Source organism: Lampetra fluviatilis, unplaced genomic scaffold (assembly GCF_964198595.1).
Source record: "Lampetra fluviatilis unplaced genomic scaffold, kcLamFluv1.1 SCAFFOLD_1363, whole genome shotgun sequence".
In the NCBI taxonomy this organism is placed as follows: Eukaryota; Metazoa; Chordata; class Hyperoartia; order Petromyzontiformes; family Petromyzontidae; genus Lampetra; species Lampetra fluviatilis.
The window spans coordinates 1-19,163 of record NW_027621407.1 but is presented as its reverse complement, the minus strand read 5'-3'; the positions used below and the strand labels follow the sequence as shown (position 1 = coordinate 19,163).

At 57.5% G+C, this 19,163-nt stretch overlaps 2 protein-coding genes across 2 annotated transcripts; both read right to left on the bottom strand.

Annotated features, from left to right (window-relative positions):
* Positions 1-263: 263 nt before the first annotated feature.
* Positions 264-2,285, bottom strand: LOC144955205 (uncharacterized; the record flags this gene model as incomplete). Its single annotated transcript, XM_078885510.1, has 2 exons — positions 2,280-2,285; positions 264-1,264 (listed from the first exon to the last, which is right to left on the bottom strand). Coding segments are annotated over exons 1-2 (1,007 nt in total), but the record flags the coding sequence as incomplete, so codon positions are not given.
* Positions 2,286-11,699: 9,414 nt separating this feature from the next.
* LOC144955206 (protein phosphatase 1 regulatory subunit 29-like) lies at positions 11,700-15,471 on the bottom strand. The gene is made up of 2 exons (XM_078885511.1): positions 13,142-15,471; positions 11,700-13,046 (listed from the first exon to the last, which is right to left on the bottom strand). Exons 1-2 carry the CDS (start codon positions 15,158-15,160, stop codon positions 12,324-12,326), a joined length of 2,742 nt encoding a protein of 913 aa, XP_078741637.1. The 5' UTR covers positions 15,161-15,471; the 3' UTR covers positions 11,700-12,323.
* Positions 15,472-19,163: the final 3,692 nt, after the last annotated feature.

Here is a 19,163-nt window from a genome sequence, read left to right as displayed (position 1 = left end):
GTCTTCTCGGTCTTCTCGGTCTTCTCGGTCTTCTCGGTCTTCTCAGTCTTCTCAGTCTTCTCGGTCTTCTCGGTCTTCTCAGTCTTCTCAGTCTTCTCGGTCTTCTCGGTCTTCTCGGTCTTCTCGGTCTTCTCGGTCTTCTCAGTCTTCTCAGTCTTCTCGGTCTTCTCAGTCTTCTCAGTCTTCTCGGTCTTCTCGGTCTTCTCGGTCTTCTCAGTCTTCTCGGTCTTCTCGGTCTTCTCGGTCTTCTCAGTCTTCTCGGTTTTCTCGGTCTTCTCGGTCTTCTCAGTCTTCTCGGTTTCTCTCTCAGTCTTCTCAGTCTTCTCAGTCTTCTCGGTCTTCTCAGTCTTCTCAGTCTTCTCGGTCTTCTCGGTTTCTCGGTCTTCTCGGTCTGCTCGGTCTTCTCAGTCTTCTCGGTCTTCTCAGTCTTCTCGGTCTTCTCAGTCTTCACAGTCTTCTCAGTCTGCTCAGTCTTCTCGGTTTTCTCAGTCTTCTCAGTCTTCTCGGTCTTCTCGGTCTTCTCGGTCTTCTCGGTCTGCTCGGTCTTCTCAGTCTTCTCAGTCTTCTCAGTCTTCTCGGTTTTCTCGGTCTGCTCGGTCTTCTCAGTCTTCTCGGTCTTCTCAGTCTTCTCGGTCTTCTCAGTCTTCACAGTCTTCTCAGTCTGCTCAGTCTTCTCGGTTTTCTCGGTCTTCTCGGTCTGCTCGGTCTTCTCAGTCTTCTCGGTCTTCTCGGTCTGCTCGGTCTTCTCGGTCTTCTCGGTCTTCTCGGTCTTCTCGGTCTTCTCAGTCTTCTCGGTCTGCTCAGTCTTCTCGGTCTTCTCGGTCTTCTCGGTCTTCTCAGTCTTCTCAGTCTTCTCAGTCTTCTTAGTCTGCTCAGTCTTCTCGGTTTTCTCGGTCTTCTCGGTCTTCTCGGTCTTCTCGGTCTTCTCGGTCTTCTCAGTCTTCTCAGTCTGCTCAGTCTTCTCAGTCTTCTCGGTCTTCTCGGTCTTCTCAGTCTTCTCGGTCTTCTCGGTCTTCTCGGTCTTCTCAGTCTTCTCGGTCTTCTCAGTCTTCTCGGTCTTCTCGGTCTTCTCAGTCTTCTCAGTCTTCTCAGTCTGCTCAGTCTTCTCGGTCTTCTCGGTCTTCTCGGTCTTCTCAGTCTTCTCGGTCTTCTCGGTCTTCTCAGTCTTCTCAGTCTTCTCGGTCTTCTCGGTCTTCTCAGTCTTCTCAGTCTTCTCAGTCTTCTCGGTCTTCTCGGTCTTCTCGGTCTTCTCGGTCTTCTCAGTCTTCTCGGCCAGTCAGCCCACGGCACCTGGGTCTGTCTGTCCCGTGACCTCTTGCAGGTGAGCCTTCGACACTGCACGCGATAGCATCAAAGTGCACCTAGCCTGGCACAAGAACCGTGGTTACGTTATCGCCACTTAGTGGTGAACGACGGTTGTTATAAAATGGGGTGTGTGGACTTGTGGGGTGTATGTTGTGTGTGGTGTGTATACTGTGTATGGTGTGGTGTAGGGTCTGTGTGTTGTGTATGACGTGTATGGTGTGTATTATTTTGTATATGCATAGTGTGTATGATGTGTACGGTGTATATGGTGTGTGTAGCGTGTGTTGTGTATGGTGTGCATGGTGTGTTGTGTGTATAGTGTAGGTATAGTGTATGGTGTGTTGTATAGTGTGTATGGTGTGTGTTGTGTATAGTGTGGTGTATAGTGTGTATGTTGTGGGGTGTATGGTGTGTTGTGTGTGTGGTGTGCATGGTGTGTATGGTGTGTGGTGTGTGTGGTGTATGTGGTTTATATGGTGTGTGGTGTGTGTGGTGTGTAAAGTGTGTGGTGTGTATGGTGTGTGGTGTGTGGTTTATGTGGTGTATGGTATGAATGGTTTGTGTGGTGTGTGGTGTGTGTGGTGTGTAGTGTGTGGTGTATGGTGTGTATGGTGTGTGTGGTGTGTGTGGTGTGTGTGGTGTATGGTATGCATGGTGTGTGTGGTGTGTGTGGTGTATGGTATGCATGGTGTGTATGGTGTGTGGTTTGTGTGGTGTGTGTGGTGTGTGGTGTGTGTGTGTGGTGTGTGTGTGTGGTTTGTGTGGTGTGTATGGTATGCATGGTGTGTGGTGTGTATGGTATGCATGGTCTGTGTGGTGTTGCGTGTTGTGTTCCCTTCTGTGCTCGTAGACGCGTCGCGTGATTGACGCCAATTAGTGGAGGGGCCTCGCGCCGCTTCAAAGCGGATAAACAAACACGGGGGGAGTGGGGGGTGGGGGCTGAACCCTCACGCCCCCCAATCCCCGCCCCTCACTTCCATCAGACCGCTCTCAGGAGCGCGCGCGCGTTTATCGTGCTCCGATGTCTCATCCCGAGTGCGAGACGAGCAGAGAGGGTGCGGCGATCACGGAGGAGGAGGGGGGGGGGGACGAGACGGGGACGAGGGGGGGAGGGGGGGATGCTAGGAGGCGGAGGTGCCTAGGAGAAAGAAGAGGCATTTGACAGACGACGACGATGTGTTGACGAGGAGGAGAGAGGAGGAGGGGGGGGGTGATGGCGATCTTCCTCCACACCGACGTCACCGAAGCCTTCTCTCCGCTTTGCCGCCGGGAAAGAATATAAACACCGCCGTAACAATAAAAATAAAGAAAGAAAACCGTCCCCGCGATAAGAAACTAACCGCCACAGTAAACAGTAAACAACACCGATAAACAGCGAACACTCCGGCACAGGAACACGACGGAACGCGCGCACGAGGCATTTTGTTCCGACCTGACTCTGCCCCCCCCCCCCCGCTTGTTCTAGCAGGGTCCTTCCTACCCGCCTGCCCGGCTTTTATTTTATTTGAAGACGTTTTCAGCCAAAACAATGATGACTCGTGTGCGCTATTATACACACGTGGGGAGGAGGAAACCGGAGCACTCGGATATAAAAAAAAAACCCCACGTCTTGTGCGAGGGGGCAACGCGATATCCCCGTACAGATGGATACAGATGGCGATTAGTCCGCGCTTTGATGTAGCGCCTTCTGCTGGCGAGCCAGGGGTAGATGGCACCTCCCTCGGCACTCACCCACGGCAAGGGGGGTGGGGGGGAGTTCCACAGCAACATCTGCGCGGTGAGCCACCAACCCTTGCTGCTGCCTCCACACACGCGCACAGAGTGCTGAGTTCGAGGCAACAGCCACGTGCAGCATCATCGGCAGCTCTTCAGCTGTTCGAGGCACAGCTCAGCCACGCGTCCAGGCTGTTGTTGTGTGGACATGGGCTGCGAGGTCGCCAAGAGATTAAGGTGCAGCCCTGCAATTTCTTGCTGATGCCACTCCTGGCAGAAAGCTCCCTCCCCCCCCCCTTTCCTCCCAACACTCCACTAGAGAGGCCCTCTAGTAGATTATATCTTGGCCTACTCTTCCAACGCTGGCCGGACGTATTGGAAGAGGTGGGAGTACACTTCAGGTGAGCCAAGCACCAGCGCCACATGCGGCCTGCCAATCGATATTGACTCTGTGGTGGTGGTGGTAGTGGTGGTGGAGCCGTTTGCGTTGCTGGTGGGAGTGAATACGAATCTTGGCCCCATCGTTTTCATATTCTTTGGTTCTTTCGGTAAAGTCACGTAGGTGAAAAATAAAAGTAAATACATGAAATCACGACGTTATTTTATTTTTTCACCTACGTGATTTTACCGACAGAACCAAAGAATATCGATCCTTGCAGTCACGAAAACTTCAAATCCCATTGTTTGTCACCGCGCCAGGAGGTCAAAGGGGCGACCTCCGGATCGCAAGTGGCGCGTTCGAACCCTCACACCGCGGCCGCATCCGTCGGTCACCTGGGAGGTGGCAGCGAAGGAAGTTTTGCTGGCTGGCTGGCTGCCTGACGCAAGTGCGCGGTGATGACGTCACCCGCATCCCACAACGATTGGCACACACCGCTTGTGGGGTAAATTGTCGCGCCAGCGTGTGAAGGAGTTGGCCAAACGTGGGGGGGGGGGGGGGGGGGCGTGGGGGTACTCGCTGGAGCTCCGGCTGCAGGTAAAGTACCTTCTGTCGGCAGGTGGCATCAGCAATTGCAGGCCTGTACCTCTATCTTGCTATATCTACTCGTCTTTGGGGAATCGTTGGAGCTGTGATGGTCTAGACCAGGCAAGGGATCGGCAACCGAAATAACACGAAGAGCCACTTTTTTTTCGAATTCGGTAAAAACAAAAAAAATTTGTCTAAAAAAAATAAAACAATATTTCAAGAGCCACAATTCCGTGTGAAATGAACGTCACGGAGAAGTCCTTAAAGAGCCACTGCGTGCGGCTCCAGAGCCGCAGGTTGCCGAGCCCTGGCGCGAGACTCGAGAGCGAGTTGGGTGGCTCAGCCCGACTCGATGTGTTCGAATTCACGTGGTCCATTACGCGCGATTCCCGCTCACGGACAACAACAGCGACGATTATCTAAACCGGTCCTGGGCCTCCCCTTAGGTCGACTCAGCCTCGAATGAGTGCCAGGTGCGGTGTGCGAACATCGCCACTGGGGAGACAAAGGCGGTCGGGCGTGTTGCTGGCCACCCCACCCCCTCGTGTGCCGTGCCGGCCTTCATAGGTGCTCGCTAACAGCACTTGTTATCATCTTTGTTTATGTGATCCGTTATTAATGACCGTAGCGAGCATGGAGATTCGTGTCGTCGTTGCTGCATTATTGATTGTCTACGCGTGCTGTCGCTGTGGTGTCCGCGGTGGGGTTCTGCCGTGGTGTGCGGGCACCGTGAGTCGTCGTCGTCGTTGTTGTTGGCTTCAATTGCGCGCCGCTGCGGTCAGAACCGCTCCACCCTCCGTGGGAAAGGCCGCGCGGCCGACGCATCTGCCGCATCGAAACACACTGAAAACCCCGACAAAGTAACATGGAGTTTCCAACCCACTGCTTCAATTGCCGCCAGCGTCGGACACAACGGTCACGCCGCTTTGCCATTAAACATCTGGCACTTGACCTGTGCATTGCACACCTGCACATACCCCCACATGCACACCCTACGCCTGCACACACTTATAAATACTCCACACCTGCACGCACATAACACACCTGCACGGACCACACCTGTACAGACCACGCCTGCACAGTCGTAATGTTTCCGGTCTCTTTATTGTGGCTCTGGGACGGGGGCTCGCGGCTCTACGCGGTGCAGAGGGGGAAAGGGGGGGGATTGGGTGGGGGGCGTGGGGTGGCTAGGCTGGTAACGATTCACCCCCTCCACGATTCGATTGTCTCAATGCGAAGTCTTGATCGATATTTGTATTTTATTGGCCCTCGTGGTCTGTGTGGAATCCGTAGCCGTGTGACTCTTAGAGGCAGCATCGGCACGACGCTACAGGGCCCCGATGGCGGTAAACCAACGAAGACCGCGGGGGAAGGGCGGCACGGGGCATTTATCCCCCGGTAATTTGACCTTAATTGGGTTTTCAAGCCAGCAAAACGCTGTCTCTGAACAACTAATGAGGATGAACGGAACGTTTTGAATCCTTCACGGCACTATAATATCGCTGATAATCATGATTAACGGCACGACTGGAATGCACGCACATGATATCAGACGCATTATCATTATTATTCGTAAGGATCATTATGAATACAGTATTAATATTTGGTTGAATTGCGTTCTCGACGGGTCAATGAATGACCCCCATTAAACGCCACGATATCAGAAGTTTCAGATACTGTATCGGATGTTTCCAATCATTTGACAGTGTGAGAGTTTGACAAGACAAGTGAGGTCATCCGATGCCACGAGGACGCCATGAGGACGCCACGCGCTCGTGACGCCATATTGCCCTCCCCTGTGACGTCACATTTCCCACGTGACGTCATATTTTTCAAACTCGAAAAAAAATTATCCCCGGGATTTTTTTTTTCATTTTCGGATAATCGAAAATGTCCTTATCGAAGGCCATAATTTCCCGATCCATCAACAAACAAATCGGGGATACACTCCTCCTCGAATGGATATCTGAAACTTCTGTTCATAATAAATAAATAAAAAACTACAAAAGGCCCGAAGACCGAACATTCACGGGGTGGCCGCGTGGAATTCGCGGAGGTGATGGACTGGGCTCACAGATACATATACAGTGCGGGCAACAACAAAACACTTGCGCAAATAAAGTATATGTATCCTGTATATCTACTTGCTGAATAAACGAGCAAGTATATACTCATGCATGCCACGCATGAGCCGGGAATGGAATCGATTCGTACGCTCCCGATACGATGCACGTATCCCTGAGCTCAACAATCGATGTTATCGATTCGATTAATCGTTACACGCCTAGTGGTGTGGGGGGAGGCTGCTGGGTTGGTTAGGGAGTCATGAATGCTGGGAGGGAGAGGGAGGGGGCTGGTGGGGGGTGGTATTGGAGGTTGCGGGGTAGTGTTGAGGGGGGTTCAGAAGGAGGGGGGGGTATCGAGCAGCCGTGGGGGGAAGGGGGGATCTAGAACCCCGTGAGGTCATGACCCCAGGGACCCCCCCCCCCGCACGTAACCAGGGGTCGCGATGGTGGGGGCGGGGGGTGTGTGAGGTCACGATTCGGGGGTCCTAGATTTCCCCGATTCCCCGGATCCCCACTCCCATCGCCACAGAAACCGACACGCCTCAATACAAACACCAGGTACCCCCGACAATAGCAACCCCCCCCCCCCCCGCTGCCGCCCCCCCCCCAAAAGGGGCTCGGGGCCCCTGAGACCCGGCCAGGGGGCACGAGGGGGTGGGGGGCAGGAGAGAGGGGGGGCAAGATAATCAGGGTGGGGGGCCCCTGTGGACCTGCATATGCACTGCATATGCTCCATATACACTGTATACATGCGTGTACATATATATCTACGAATAAAGCCGATATATATACTGTATGCAGTATGTGTATACTGTATACGCGTGGGTTTCGGTGGAAAAAAACGAAAAGGAGAGGGAGGAAGGAAGAAATAAAGGAAAAATAAAAACAGCCCCCCGGGGAAAATGCTGTCGCCGAAAAGACGACCCCCGAGATTTGCCCGGCGCAGCGAAAATCGCTTCCCACTCGCACCTGGATTACACCACGTGGAAAATCCAGACGATAAATGTTACTGTGTGTGTGTATATATAGAATATATCATCTCAACGGGCGGACATACCAAGACAAAATATACACCCACACACACACACGCATACACATACATGCACACGTAGGTTCTCTCACACGTAAAAAAAGACAAAGATCCCCCCGACTACCCTTAACAAACTGTTGGGGCAAGTGCTGTTAGCGAGCACCTATGAAGGCCAATACGACACACGAGGGGTGGGTGGCCAACACCACGCCCGGCCGCCTTTGTCTCCCTAGTGGCGATGCTCACACATCTCACACCAGGTACGCTTTTGAGACTGCGACGACCTAAGGGAGGCCCAAGGACCAGTTCAGATAATCGTCATCGGTGTTGGCCGTGAGCGAGAATCGAACCCGGGTCCGCCAGGTTTGTAGCGCAGTGCGCTAACCACTACACTACCGCTCCCCGCTCACGCATACATACACACAGACAGACATGCGCGCCTTCAAACATTCACACACACACAGGTCGTACGCACGTGCACACCTTCAATCGCACACCGTACGTGGAACCACGTGGGAACAGTGGGAGACCCCCCCCCCCCTCCTACTCCATCTGACTGAATTTAACCCCCTCCGTCAACTTCTCTTTCCCTTAAAAAAATATGTTCCGAGACATCTGGCCAGCCATGGAAGAAGTAGGCAAAATACCCTCTCGATAGGCTTGTCCGTGTTCGATCTCTTTCTAAAAGAAGGGCCTTTACACTAGCAGTGGCGCGCGCAGGGCAGTTGCAGGGCCTGCGCCTCTGCCCGTGACCCACAACCGCCATTCGATTGAGGAACGCGATTGTATATTTGCTCGTCTGTCATTGTTTTGTTGAGCCGCGGTGAACCTAGACGTGGCACGCGGTTGTATTATTGTATCGTGAGCCTTAAGAATAGATTAATTGGTTAATGAATCAATGCATCTGTACGTCCCCTTCAAAATAATAATACTTTTGTGCCGTGCCGCAGTCTGACGGTAGTCGCTCACTCTCGAAGAGGAGACACAGAGAGAGAGAGAGAGGACGACTCAGAGGCGCGACGAGGAACCAATTTCACCTCCGAACTCTGCCGCCCTCTATACACGAAGGTGTTATCAGCCAATACACGGGTGTTTATGTGCGGGAGGAAACTGGAGCGCCCGGTGAAAACCCGCGTTGCATGCGAGGGGGCAACACTCTATCCCAGGGGGTCGGCAAACCTGCGGCCCTTTAAAACGACTGCTTTGTGACGTTGTTCACATGGCATTGTAGCTCTCGAAATATTGAATTGTTTTGTCAGCGAATTCGAACAAAAAATGCCACTTCTTGTTATTTTGGTTTGCCGAGCCCCTGCGAGTATCCCATTCGAATAGGGAGGGGGGGCAGATACAAACAAATAAATGAGCTCGCACACTTTGCTGCACCCAGGAGTTTCGGGCAACGCTGTGTGCAGCGATCCACCAGGCCTCGCCAACGCCCCTCCCCCTCTGAGCTGGATGACGGAGCAGCCCACGTGGCACAGGAAAGACCACGTGGCACAGGAAAGGCCACGTGGCACAGCCCGGCTGACACGCACGTGGGCGGCGGCGGTGACGACGACGATGGGTGGTGGTATGAATTATCGTTGTTGTTATTGATCGGCATTGTTTACTGTCAAAGATAACACATAGCGTTCATTACGAACGCAATGTTCTCTATATAGCGAGCTATCTATAGAGCTTTGCTCGGGGGCAGAGAGATAATGTTTTTGGAGGAGGTGGGGGGGGATGCGGTGATGCTTGACATATTTCTTCGGCAAAAGAGGGAATGTGTTTTTGTAATTATGCTCGTTGTAAATCAGAGCGCAATCTGAGTCGGGGAATCAAACTCCTCCAGGCGACAGCGTCTTCCTGCCCCCCCCCCTCCTCTCTCACCAGTCATAGTGGCGAGATGTTAACTACCTCTCCTGGTACACAGGAGGTCGTGGGTGCAATCCCGACTCTGACGCCTGTTGTATATTTGGAGTTTGCGTCTCTCTCTCTCTCCCCCCGTGGTCGCGTGGATTTTTTCTCCGGGATCTCCGGTTTTCCCCTCCACATTTAGAATCAACGTCACGCGTTTAGGCTGCGAAACGTTTCCATGTGATAAGCCGCTTCGCTAAGCTGTCATTTGTGATAGCAAGGTCGCTTCTGAAAAATACAGCTCAGTGAGCCTTCCCTTGTAACATAAAACATAGTTTCGTTTAGTTTAAGCCCCCCCAACTCCCTCAGACCCACTGCCACTTGTAAAATGATATCTCAGTCCACACATAGTAAACCCTTCTATAGTCATCAACATGCTGTTGGGGAAAGTGCTGCTGTTAGCGAGCACCCATTACGTCCGAGCACGGCGCACGGCAGGATGCTGCAGGGTAGAACAATTCCCCCCCGGCCGCCTTTGTCTTCCTAGTTCTGACACTTTACACGTCGCGTGGTTGAATCCACCTGGAGGGGAGGAGGCCTTCTATACTGATGTTAACTGTGTGAGGGGATCGAACTCAGGCGGCTCGGAGCGCAAGCGCCTCAACCACGATGACAAACAACATTACATCGACCCCCCGTATAGCCTTTAGCAGACCTTTAGCAGACCTACGGGGCAAGTGCTGTTAGCGAGCACCGATAAAGGCCGCCACGGCACACGAGGGGGTGGGTAGCCAGCGCCACGCCCGGCCGCCTTTGTCTTCCTCGTGGCTATGATTACACATGGCCACTACGAAACGTATTTGAGGCCGAGTCGACCTAGGGCATGCTCAGTGCCGGATTCTGTTATCGGTCGTGAGCAGGAATCGAACTGGGCTAGCTGCATGTGTAGCACGGTTGCGCTAACCGCTGTATTAGCGCTCTCCACCAGCCACGCGTACACACGTACACACACGTACACACACGTACACACACACGTACACACACACGTACACACACGTACACACACACGCACACACACACGCACACACGCACACACACGTACACACACGCGTACACACACGCACACACACGTACACACGCACACACACGTACACACGCACACACACGTACACACACGCACACACGCACACACACGTACACACCAACAATCGTACGTACATACACACAGGCACGCACACACCTTAGGGGCCGTCCATAAATGACGTCACGCGATTTTGGACGATTTTTGCCCCCCCCCCTCGTCACACGGCGTCACAAAAAGTCAGACCCCCCCTGAAATATGACGTCAGAAAGGTCTGTCCCCCCCCCCCAAACCCATAATTATTTTTTAAAAATAAAGCATGCTTCAAATCGCTTTAAACTATTGTCATTGTAGTGCGTATTTAATGTGGCGCTGCACTCTGATGTTGTAGGAGAAAACATTTATTAAAAAGTCTATTTAATTAAGTAGAACGTGTTGTCTATATTTATTTAAAGTTGCGCATTTTGATGTGACGTCACATTTCTCAACCCCCCCCCCCCTCGTCACACATCGTCACAAATGTCTGAACCCCCCCCCCCCCAGGTGCGTGACGTCATTTATGGACGGCCCCTCACGTACCAGACACTCCACACACCCGCGTGGAGGTGTGCGCGCCCGAGTTGGGGGGGTCGTGGGTCACCGGCGCAATCGCCTCTGTAAACGAACACGGTCATAAGAAATTATCAATTACCTGACGTCATAACGGGGTTGGGATAAGGTAATGAAACAATCGGCGTATGACGTCATAGCAACAAAGTTGAACACGGCAATAATATACCTATGACGTCGTCGCAATAGGTTTGAACACGATCATAAATAGTCGACTTACAACGCCGTTACCAAGAAAGGCTGAAGATGTAATAAATAATCGATGTGTGGCGTCATCGTAACAAGGTTTGAACGCGGCAATAAATAATCGTTTGTGACGTCACAGCAACAGGCGTCAATACGTAAATAATCAAGCTCAGGACGTCATCGTAAAAGGTATGAACGGAGGAATAAATTATCGATTTTGATGCTATAACGGGGGTGGGGGGGTGGGTGGCCTTGAAGGGGATACACAATCGATTGATGACGTCACCGCGACGTCACAAAGCTACTCCCCTTTGCTGTTAAAATCTTGAAGGAAGTGCGGGTCCCGAGCGAGACGCGAGACACGCGCACGGGGCACGCGTGAATCATTTGCTCGCAGGGGGGGGGGTGGGGGGGTGGGGGTGGAGGGGGGTGGGAGGGGGGGGTGGGCGGGTGGGGTGTGGGGGGGGGCATCTTTCCCGCAAAAAAATCGACGGGAAACTCTCCCGGCCTGCCCAGCCCAGCCCGGGGAATTGGATCCGAAGGGGTCGTAATTTGTGCGAAGGCGGAACGAGGTTTTTATTTCTTCTCCCACCCCACCCACCCACCCCCACCGCCGAAACGTGATGGAAGAGCCACCGGGTTGCCGCTGCCTCTCTCTCTCTACCCTTTGCCCAAAATTAGCGGCCGTACAAACTAATCCCATAAACTACGGCGGGGTGGGGGTGGGGGTCGGGGGGGGCTGTGCGTCATTCAGGCCCCGGCCACAACCGTGGAAGGCAGCAGCGTCAATCGCAGCTTCCACCGCGAAGCCCAACAACACTGAGGGGCGGGGCGGGCGGGGCAGGGAGAGGTCAAGGGGAGAGGTCAAGGAGGGGGGGGGGTGCAGGGGGGGGGGGTCAGGAGGATAGCCCGGGGGTGCGGGCGGGGGAAGGGGGGGGAAGTTTGCGGCTGCCGCTATCAACGCAAATCCACGCTTCATGCAACAGTGAGGAGCGAGCAGCCACGCGGGGGATGGGGGGGGGGTCGTGGGCTTGGGGGACAGCGTTGGGGGGATGGGGGGGGGTAGAGGGAACCCGGGGGTTGACCCGACCCCCTTCGCGAGTTGATGTCAACACCACCCCGCGTCTGGGCACCGGCAGGCGTCAGCCGTTACGAGCCCCGGGTTCAAGGTCGGAGCAAACTCGCGCCTCGGAATCGCCCACAGTGCCCGCGGCTGCTGCGGATAACAATAGCGGTGACCCCTTCCATGACCCGGGTCTCCCCGCTTCTCCGGTGGTAGAGGGGGGGGGGCAATTAATCTCAGTGCCTCCCCCCCCCCGCGCTTAAACAAACAACTCCAATCGCTCACGCGGAGGGGATCGGGGGAGTGGTGGTAGTGGGGGGGGGGGTCCCGATTGATGATCACCAAAAAACGGGGGGTGGTGGTGGGGGAGGTCCACTCCAGGGCCCCCACCACGGAACCCCCTGGCTCTGTGGCCCCCCACTCCCTCCACAAATCCCCCACAACCCCATGCGCCGAGCGAGCCCTCATGGCTTCTGCTGCGCTGAGACGCCTTTCCAGAAGTCCAGGATGTCATGGAGGTCCTCATCCGTGGCGAGCTGAACCTTCATCTTGAGCGCGTGTCCCGCCGCCATATGCTCCTCCTCCACCTTCTTGTGCTGCGGCTGCTGCTGCTGCTGCTGCTGCGGCTGCTGCTGCTGCTGCTGCTGCTGTTGTTGCGGCTTGAATCGGACCCAGATCTTCTGCACGCTCTTCGCCGAGTACTCGGGGCTGGAGTAGTACCCCGAGCGCTGCGAGCGTGGGGACAGCTGACAGTAGGCGCTCCTGGCCTGTTGCTGCGGCTGCTGCTGCTGCTGCTGGTGATGATACTGCTGCAGCTGCTGTTGCTGCTGCTGCAGCTGCTGCTGCTGCAGATGCTGCTGCGGCTGCTGCTGCAGGGGGAGCGCCACCGTGGGGGGCACGGGGACGGCGCAACCGAGGGCGCTCATGACGGGCGCGCGGGGGGAGCGGCACTCCCGGCACGAGGCTCGGGGAGCGCAGCCCCAGCGTGCCGTGCCGGAGCGCCAGCTGCTGCTGCTGCAGTTTCTGCTGCTGCTGGAGCTGCAGCTGCTGCTGCTGCTGCTGCAGCTGCTGCTGCTGGTGCTGGGTGTACGGGGGCGGCTGCTGCTGCTGCTGCTGCTGCAGGGGCCCCGGGTAGGAGTGGCGGTGGCCGTCGGGGCCCTGGGCCTCCAGGCGCGTGGACACGGTGGATGTCACGGAGCCGCCTCGCTGCACGGGGGCGCGTCCGCCTCGGGGGCCCCTGTCGTGGGCCCCCCCCGCCACCCCCCCCCGCCGCCCCCCCCGTGCCCCTCGGCTCCCCGCCGCCGCCCTGGGGGGCCCCGTACGCGGGGTCGCAGTGCGGGCGCCCCCCCGCGGGGCGGGGCCCGGGGCGGCGCGGCGAATGCTCGGGCAGGAAACTCTTTTGCGGCGCGGGGCCGTAGGGGTCCCCGTAGGAGGAGGACGAGGCAGAGACGGCGATGGCGGCGGTCGGAGGGGGTCCTGGGACGACCCGTTCCTCGGCCCCCCGCGACGCGCTCGGGGCGGGGGGCCCGGCGGGGGGCTCCGGGCCCCCCAGAGGAGCGGTGGCGCCCGCCTCGGACTTGAGCGCGTCGATGCAGTTGTTGATGATGCGATTGACCTTGTCCACCTCCTTGGCGATGGTGGCGATCTCTGCCACCGAGTCGCGCCTCTCCTCCGCCCCCCGCCGCCTGCAGCCGCCGCCGCCACCGTCGTGGCTCTCGGCGGCGAGCTCGCCGGCGCCCTCGCCCGTACGCACCTCCAGGTAGTCGCCCTTGGCGGTGCGGGGCGCGTCGCCCACCACCTCTGCCGCCGCCTTCGCGTCGTCCGGCTCGGGCGGGGCGCCCGCGGCGGCGACGGGCGGCGGGCGCGTCGGCGTGCCGCTCTCCGACTTAGTGGGCAGCAGCTGGTAGCTGGCACCGCCCGCCTCGGTCTGCGAGCCCTGGCGCATGTCGGCGAGCGTCTTCTTGAGCGTGGCCGACTTGCTCCGCTGCTGCTGCTGCCGCTCCTCGTGGCGCCGCCGCCGCCGCAGGCAGCAGTAGACGGCGCCCAGCACGAAGGCCATGCCGGCGAGGCAGTAGAGGGTGGTCATCGCGTAGTGGCGCACCGCCGAGGAGGCGGCCGCGTCCCACCAGCCGCGCGGGCGCGTCTCCACCTCGGCGCACTTGATGTGCTCGCGCCGCCCGCCCTTCACGTACGCCACGCAGAACACGTAGGTGGTGCCCGGCTGCAGGTCCTTGAGGCTCACCGTCTCGTCCGTCAGCGGCAGGTGCTTGACCACCTCGGAGGCGGTGCCGTTGCCGCGCACCAGCATGTACATCCTGCTGCCCACCCGCGGGATGTGGATGTCGACCACGGCCGACGTGGGCCCCACCGACTGGACGCTCATCCTGGGCAGGGCGCCCTCCACCGTGTACTGGACGTGCACGCGCGGCTCGGGAGCCGGCGTGAACTCCGGCCCCGCCGCCGAACCGCAACCGTCGCCTCCTCCGCCTCCGCCGCCGCAGTCGTCCACGGGCGGCACCGTGGCCGGCAGCGGCGGCAGCGTGGGCCTGCGCTGCGAGTCGGCCGAGCAGTTTTGCGCGAGTTGCTCGTACGCGCCGCGCTGCTGCCGGTCGTTGCCGCCCAGCAGCGGCAGGAGGCCCGGCTCGCAGGTGGCCCGCGGCTCCCACAGGGGCTGCTGGAAGTAGAGCCAGCGCAGGAAGGGCAGCAGGGTGCAGCCGCAGTGGAAGGGGTTGCCCGAAAGGTTGAGCAAGCGCAGCGCGGGCGACGCGTCGAAAACGTGCTCGTCCAGCCACGCGAGGCGGTTGTCCGACACGTCGAGGATGCCGAGCTGGGGGCAGGGCCTTAGGGCCGTGGCGGTCACCGCTTCGATGCGGTTCGACTGCAGGTAGAGGCTCTCGAGGCCGGCGAGGCCTCGCAGGAGGCCCTCGTCGAGGCGCGCCACGAGGTTGTGGCTCAGGCGGAGCACCCGGAGGTTCCTCTGTGACGAGAAGGCTCCGTCCTCGATCGACTCGATGGCGTTGTGCGTGAGGTCGAGGTTCGTGAGGTTCACGAAGCGCCGCAGCGACGCGTGCTGCACGGAGCGGATCTTGTTGTTGTTCAGCTTGATGTCCATCACCGTGCTGTTGATGTGCGGCGGGATCGACTCGTAGGGTGGCTGGTTCTGGCTGCAGATCGCCTGCCACACGAACTCGCGATCGCCCTCCAGGAACCAGCAGTCGGAGCGGCAGGCCGGTGGCGCCAGCAGCAGGAGCAGCAGCAGCAGCAGCAGCGGCAGCAGGTGGAGCGGAGGGGACGAGGCCATGGTTGGAGGCTCACTCCTCGATGGCGAGGGGTGGGTCCCGCGGGGGGAGGGGGGGGGACGGTCACGGAGGTTGCTCCTCACGTCGGCGGTAGCGCGGGCTGCAGGGCAGCCCGAGGGGTCATGGCGGGAGTCAGGGACCCGCGAGGGGATGTGCGCTCATCATGCCAGGCCTGGGGGGGGAGACACGGCGGGGGCCCAGGCGGTCATCGTTAGACTCGGGAACACTCGAGGCCTCGAACCGGGCACCCCGGGAGACGCGCAACAGGCATCACGCACTCACACCCACGGTAGCACATCCTCAGTATCACACTCGCGGCATCACACCCCCTACGGGATCACCCAACCCCACCCACGGCATCACACCCAGAGCATGGCACCCTCAGCATCACACCCACAGCATGGCACCCTCAGCATCACACCCCCGGCAGCATTACCCAGTTACACCCTCAGCATCACACCCAGAGCATAGCACCCTCTGCATCACACCCCCGGCAGCATCACCCAATCACACTCACGGCATCACACCCCCATGGGATCACACAATCACAGCAACGCCATCACACCCTCAGCATCACAACCTCCCGAAGGATCACAGGCGCACAACCCCGGCAACGCCTCACGTGGCTTCATCAGCAGTGACAGAGCCTGTAGGTGCGCCATGACCGCGGGACATCGCTCCTCGTTAGCGGCTCATTAACGCGCTCCTGGCTGGCCGGGGCGCCCTATGCCCCCCATTAACGCGTTCATCAATCACTCCCCCCGCCCCCCGCGTCCCGTTACACCCCCCCCCCCACGCCAACTCCTACCACATCCGCTATCGCCAGTCAAGCAGCCCTGCCCGCTGGGTTCGAGTCCGAACCCAGGGTTCACCGATTAGAATTTGATTTGTTCATTATTTGTCCAGGAGAGCCACGCCGGGTCGTACGACTCTTTTAGAGGAGGGCCTCGCTGCTGCGGCTACATGGGGTTTTTATATATTGTGTTAGATCGCGTAAATATAAATGCGTCGTTAAACCTGCCACTACCCGACACAGCCAATGAGTGAGGATTTGTCACGGAAACAAAACGCGCTCAATTAGTTACTCGTTCAGCAGAGACCGGCGGTGTGTTGGGGAGTAGAGCCACAACTTTCACAATTCGAGCGCCGCGACGTTTCGCCGCTAATCGCAAACTAGCCTCATCAGGCGACAGCCAGGATTGTGAAGAACCCCCCCCCTCCCCCCCGCTGTTGTCAGGACGAGTGCTGTGTTATTCCCCACGTGCCCATGAAACCTTAGAGCCCGCAACAACAACAGCAACAACAACAGCAACAACAACAACAACAACAAACCCCACGCCTTGCGACGGAGGGGGCAACGCTGTATCCCCGTATCCCCCGTACAGATGGCGATAGGGCACCTTCCTCCACGGCCACGGCCGAGAGGGGAGTTTCACGACGACATCTGCGCGGTGATCCACCGCCAACCGACCCGCAGCGCTGGGCTGAGCAGCGTGGGGGTCACTCGGCTTGGCTAGGGGTCACGTTACTTTGTGGGGTGGGGGGGGGGGTCCAGGAAAAGGGGGTTCGGGGGTTTGCCGACGCTGGGTCTACTCCAACAATAAGAACGCTCCAAAGGCGTTGCCTCCCCAGCCATGGCCGACTGGAAGTCGCAGTCGTCGTAGTTACGCTCCGAGTCGGGGTCTCCTCGTTTGAGGCCGAGTCGACTTAGGGGAGGCCGAAGACTTGCCCGAGGATTTTGTGCGGCCATGACCGCCAATCGAACTTGGTTCACCGAGGTTCGTAGCGAAGTTGACATACACCGCATGCGACTGTGTGTGTGTGCGCACCCGAATCTGCGTGCGTCTCTGTGTGTGCGTAGGGGGAGCACCGCGCTATGAATCCGACGACCCCCCCCACCCCCCCGAGTTGGACTCACCGCTCTGGACCCAATGACAGCGGCGAATATTTGCAACGCTTGTGGGCCTCTCCTAGATCGAACCAGCCTCGAAATGAGTCAACTGGTGCGATGTGTAAACATCGGGAACTGGGAAGACAAAGGGGGCTGCTGAAACCCGCCCACCTCCCACGTATGTCGTGCCGGCCTTCATAGGTGCTCGCTAAGAACACTTGCCCTATCAGTCTGCCAAGGCTATAAGAGGGACATTTATCTGTGCGTGTGTGTGTGTTGTCTGTCCGTTGTGATTTCTGCTCCACAGTGTGCGTTGTTGTCCAGGGTGTGTGTGTGGCGTGTGAGCGCTTGTTATTGTGATGACATTGGTGGCATGTATGACCGTATGCTGAACTTGTTTCGCACCGCACGTGGCCGACCGTGCTACTTTCCCCAACAGTCTGTGAACGACTATACGTGGGAACTTTATATTGGCTTATATTGAGTTCTGTATGTGTGTGTCGCACGCGTGCGTGTGTGTTTTATTGCGGCGTTACGAGGCTTGTTGTGATTGTAGAGAGAAGAGTCTGGATTTTTAATGTGAATCTCGCCATGTATTTTATCCGTAAATGGGGATGTTTATGACTCGTGTTAAATTGCGTCCTTGCAGTGAGACGGGATTTTGTGTGATGTGAGCGAGCGCGTGCGTGTGTGTGTGCGTGAGTGACAGTGTTTGTGTGGGGTTGATGCGTCTGCCAGTCATCTCAGTCAACCCATGGCACCTGCCGGGGTACGTTCCGTAACCTCCTGCCAGCGGCGAGCCTTCGACACTTCACGTGGCCTCAAAGTGCACGTAGCCTGGCACAGGCGCCGGAGTGACGACGCCGCCACTAAGTGGTGAACGGCGGTTGTTGTTGTTGTTTGGAGATCGTGGGGAGCGGTGGCCCAGTGGTGAGCGCGCTGCGCTGCAAACCTCACGAGCCCAGTTCGATTCCCAGTCCACGGCCAAGAGCAGTGACGATTATCTGAACCGGTCCTGGGTCCCTCCCCTAGGTTGTCTCTGCCTGAAATAAGTACCTGGTGTGGTGTGTAAACAATATCAGCACTGGGGAGAGAGACAAAGGCGACCGGGCGTGGTTGCTGGCCACCCACCCCCTCATTTGCCGTGCGAGCACTTGCCCCGACAGTCTCTTGAGGCTATATGGGAGAGGATCTATGCCTTTGGTGGATAATAATGATTAATCTTCGACTCAATTTCAAACGAGTCCCTTTGTGCAGTGTGTAAAGTTATAAAAACACACACACGCAAATTCGTTGTTGACGTGACAACCCTTTTGCTAATTGGCTGCGTCGGGTGGTGGCGGGTTTAACGACACATTTATAAATGTACGCGATCTAACCCAACCAAAAAAATAACCTGTATTGCGGATGATATTGGTCGCGAAAGCCTTCGACATGTTAAACCGTGGACGGTCTGTTGGTGGTGATGGTGTTTGATGTTTAATTTGCCCCCCCCCTCGCTACCCCCCCCCCCCGCTACCCCCCCTCGCTGCGAACCCCCCCCCCCGCTACCCCCCCCCCCCCACTGGCGTCTGGCGTCTCCATGGTTACGCGCGTCCCTTGCGGCACGAAGAGGGCGCTTTGCATAAAACATGACCTCACCCCTCACCCCTCACCTCACTCCTCACCTCACCCCTCACTCTTCACCTCACCCCTCACCTCACTCCTCACCTAACCCCTCACCTCACTCCTCACCTCACCCCTCACCTCACTCCTCACCTCACTCCTCACCTCACCCCTCACTCTTCACCTCACCCCTCACCTCACTCCTCACCTAACCCCTCACCTCACTCCTCACCTCACTCCTCACCTCACACCTCACTCCTCACTCCTCACCTCACTCCTCACCCTCACCTCACCCCTCACCTCACTCCTCACCTCACTCCTCACTCCTCACCTCACCCCTCACTCCTCACCTCACCCCTCACCTCACCCCTCACCTCACTCCTCACGTCACTCCTCACGTCACTCCTCAGCCCTCACCTCACTCCTCACCTCACCCTCACCTCACCCCTCACCTCACTCCTCACCCCTCACCTCACCCCTCACCTCACTCCTCACCTCACCCCTCACCT

What these genes read in the sequence shown, in the direction of transcription:
- LOC144955206 (XM_078885511.1), bottom strand. Translation starts at nt 15,160, where the DNA reads ATGGCCTCGTCCCCTCCGCTCCACCTGCTGCCGCTGCTGCTGCTGCTG. An exon ending in GCGGCGGGGAGCCGAGGGGC is followed by an intron (nt 13,047 to 13,141) that starts ACGGGGGGGGCG and finishes GCTCCGTGACAT; the next exon opens with CCACCGTGTCCACGCGCCTG.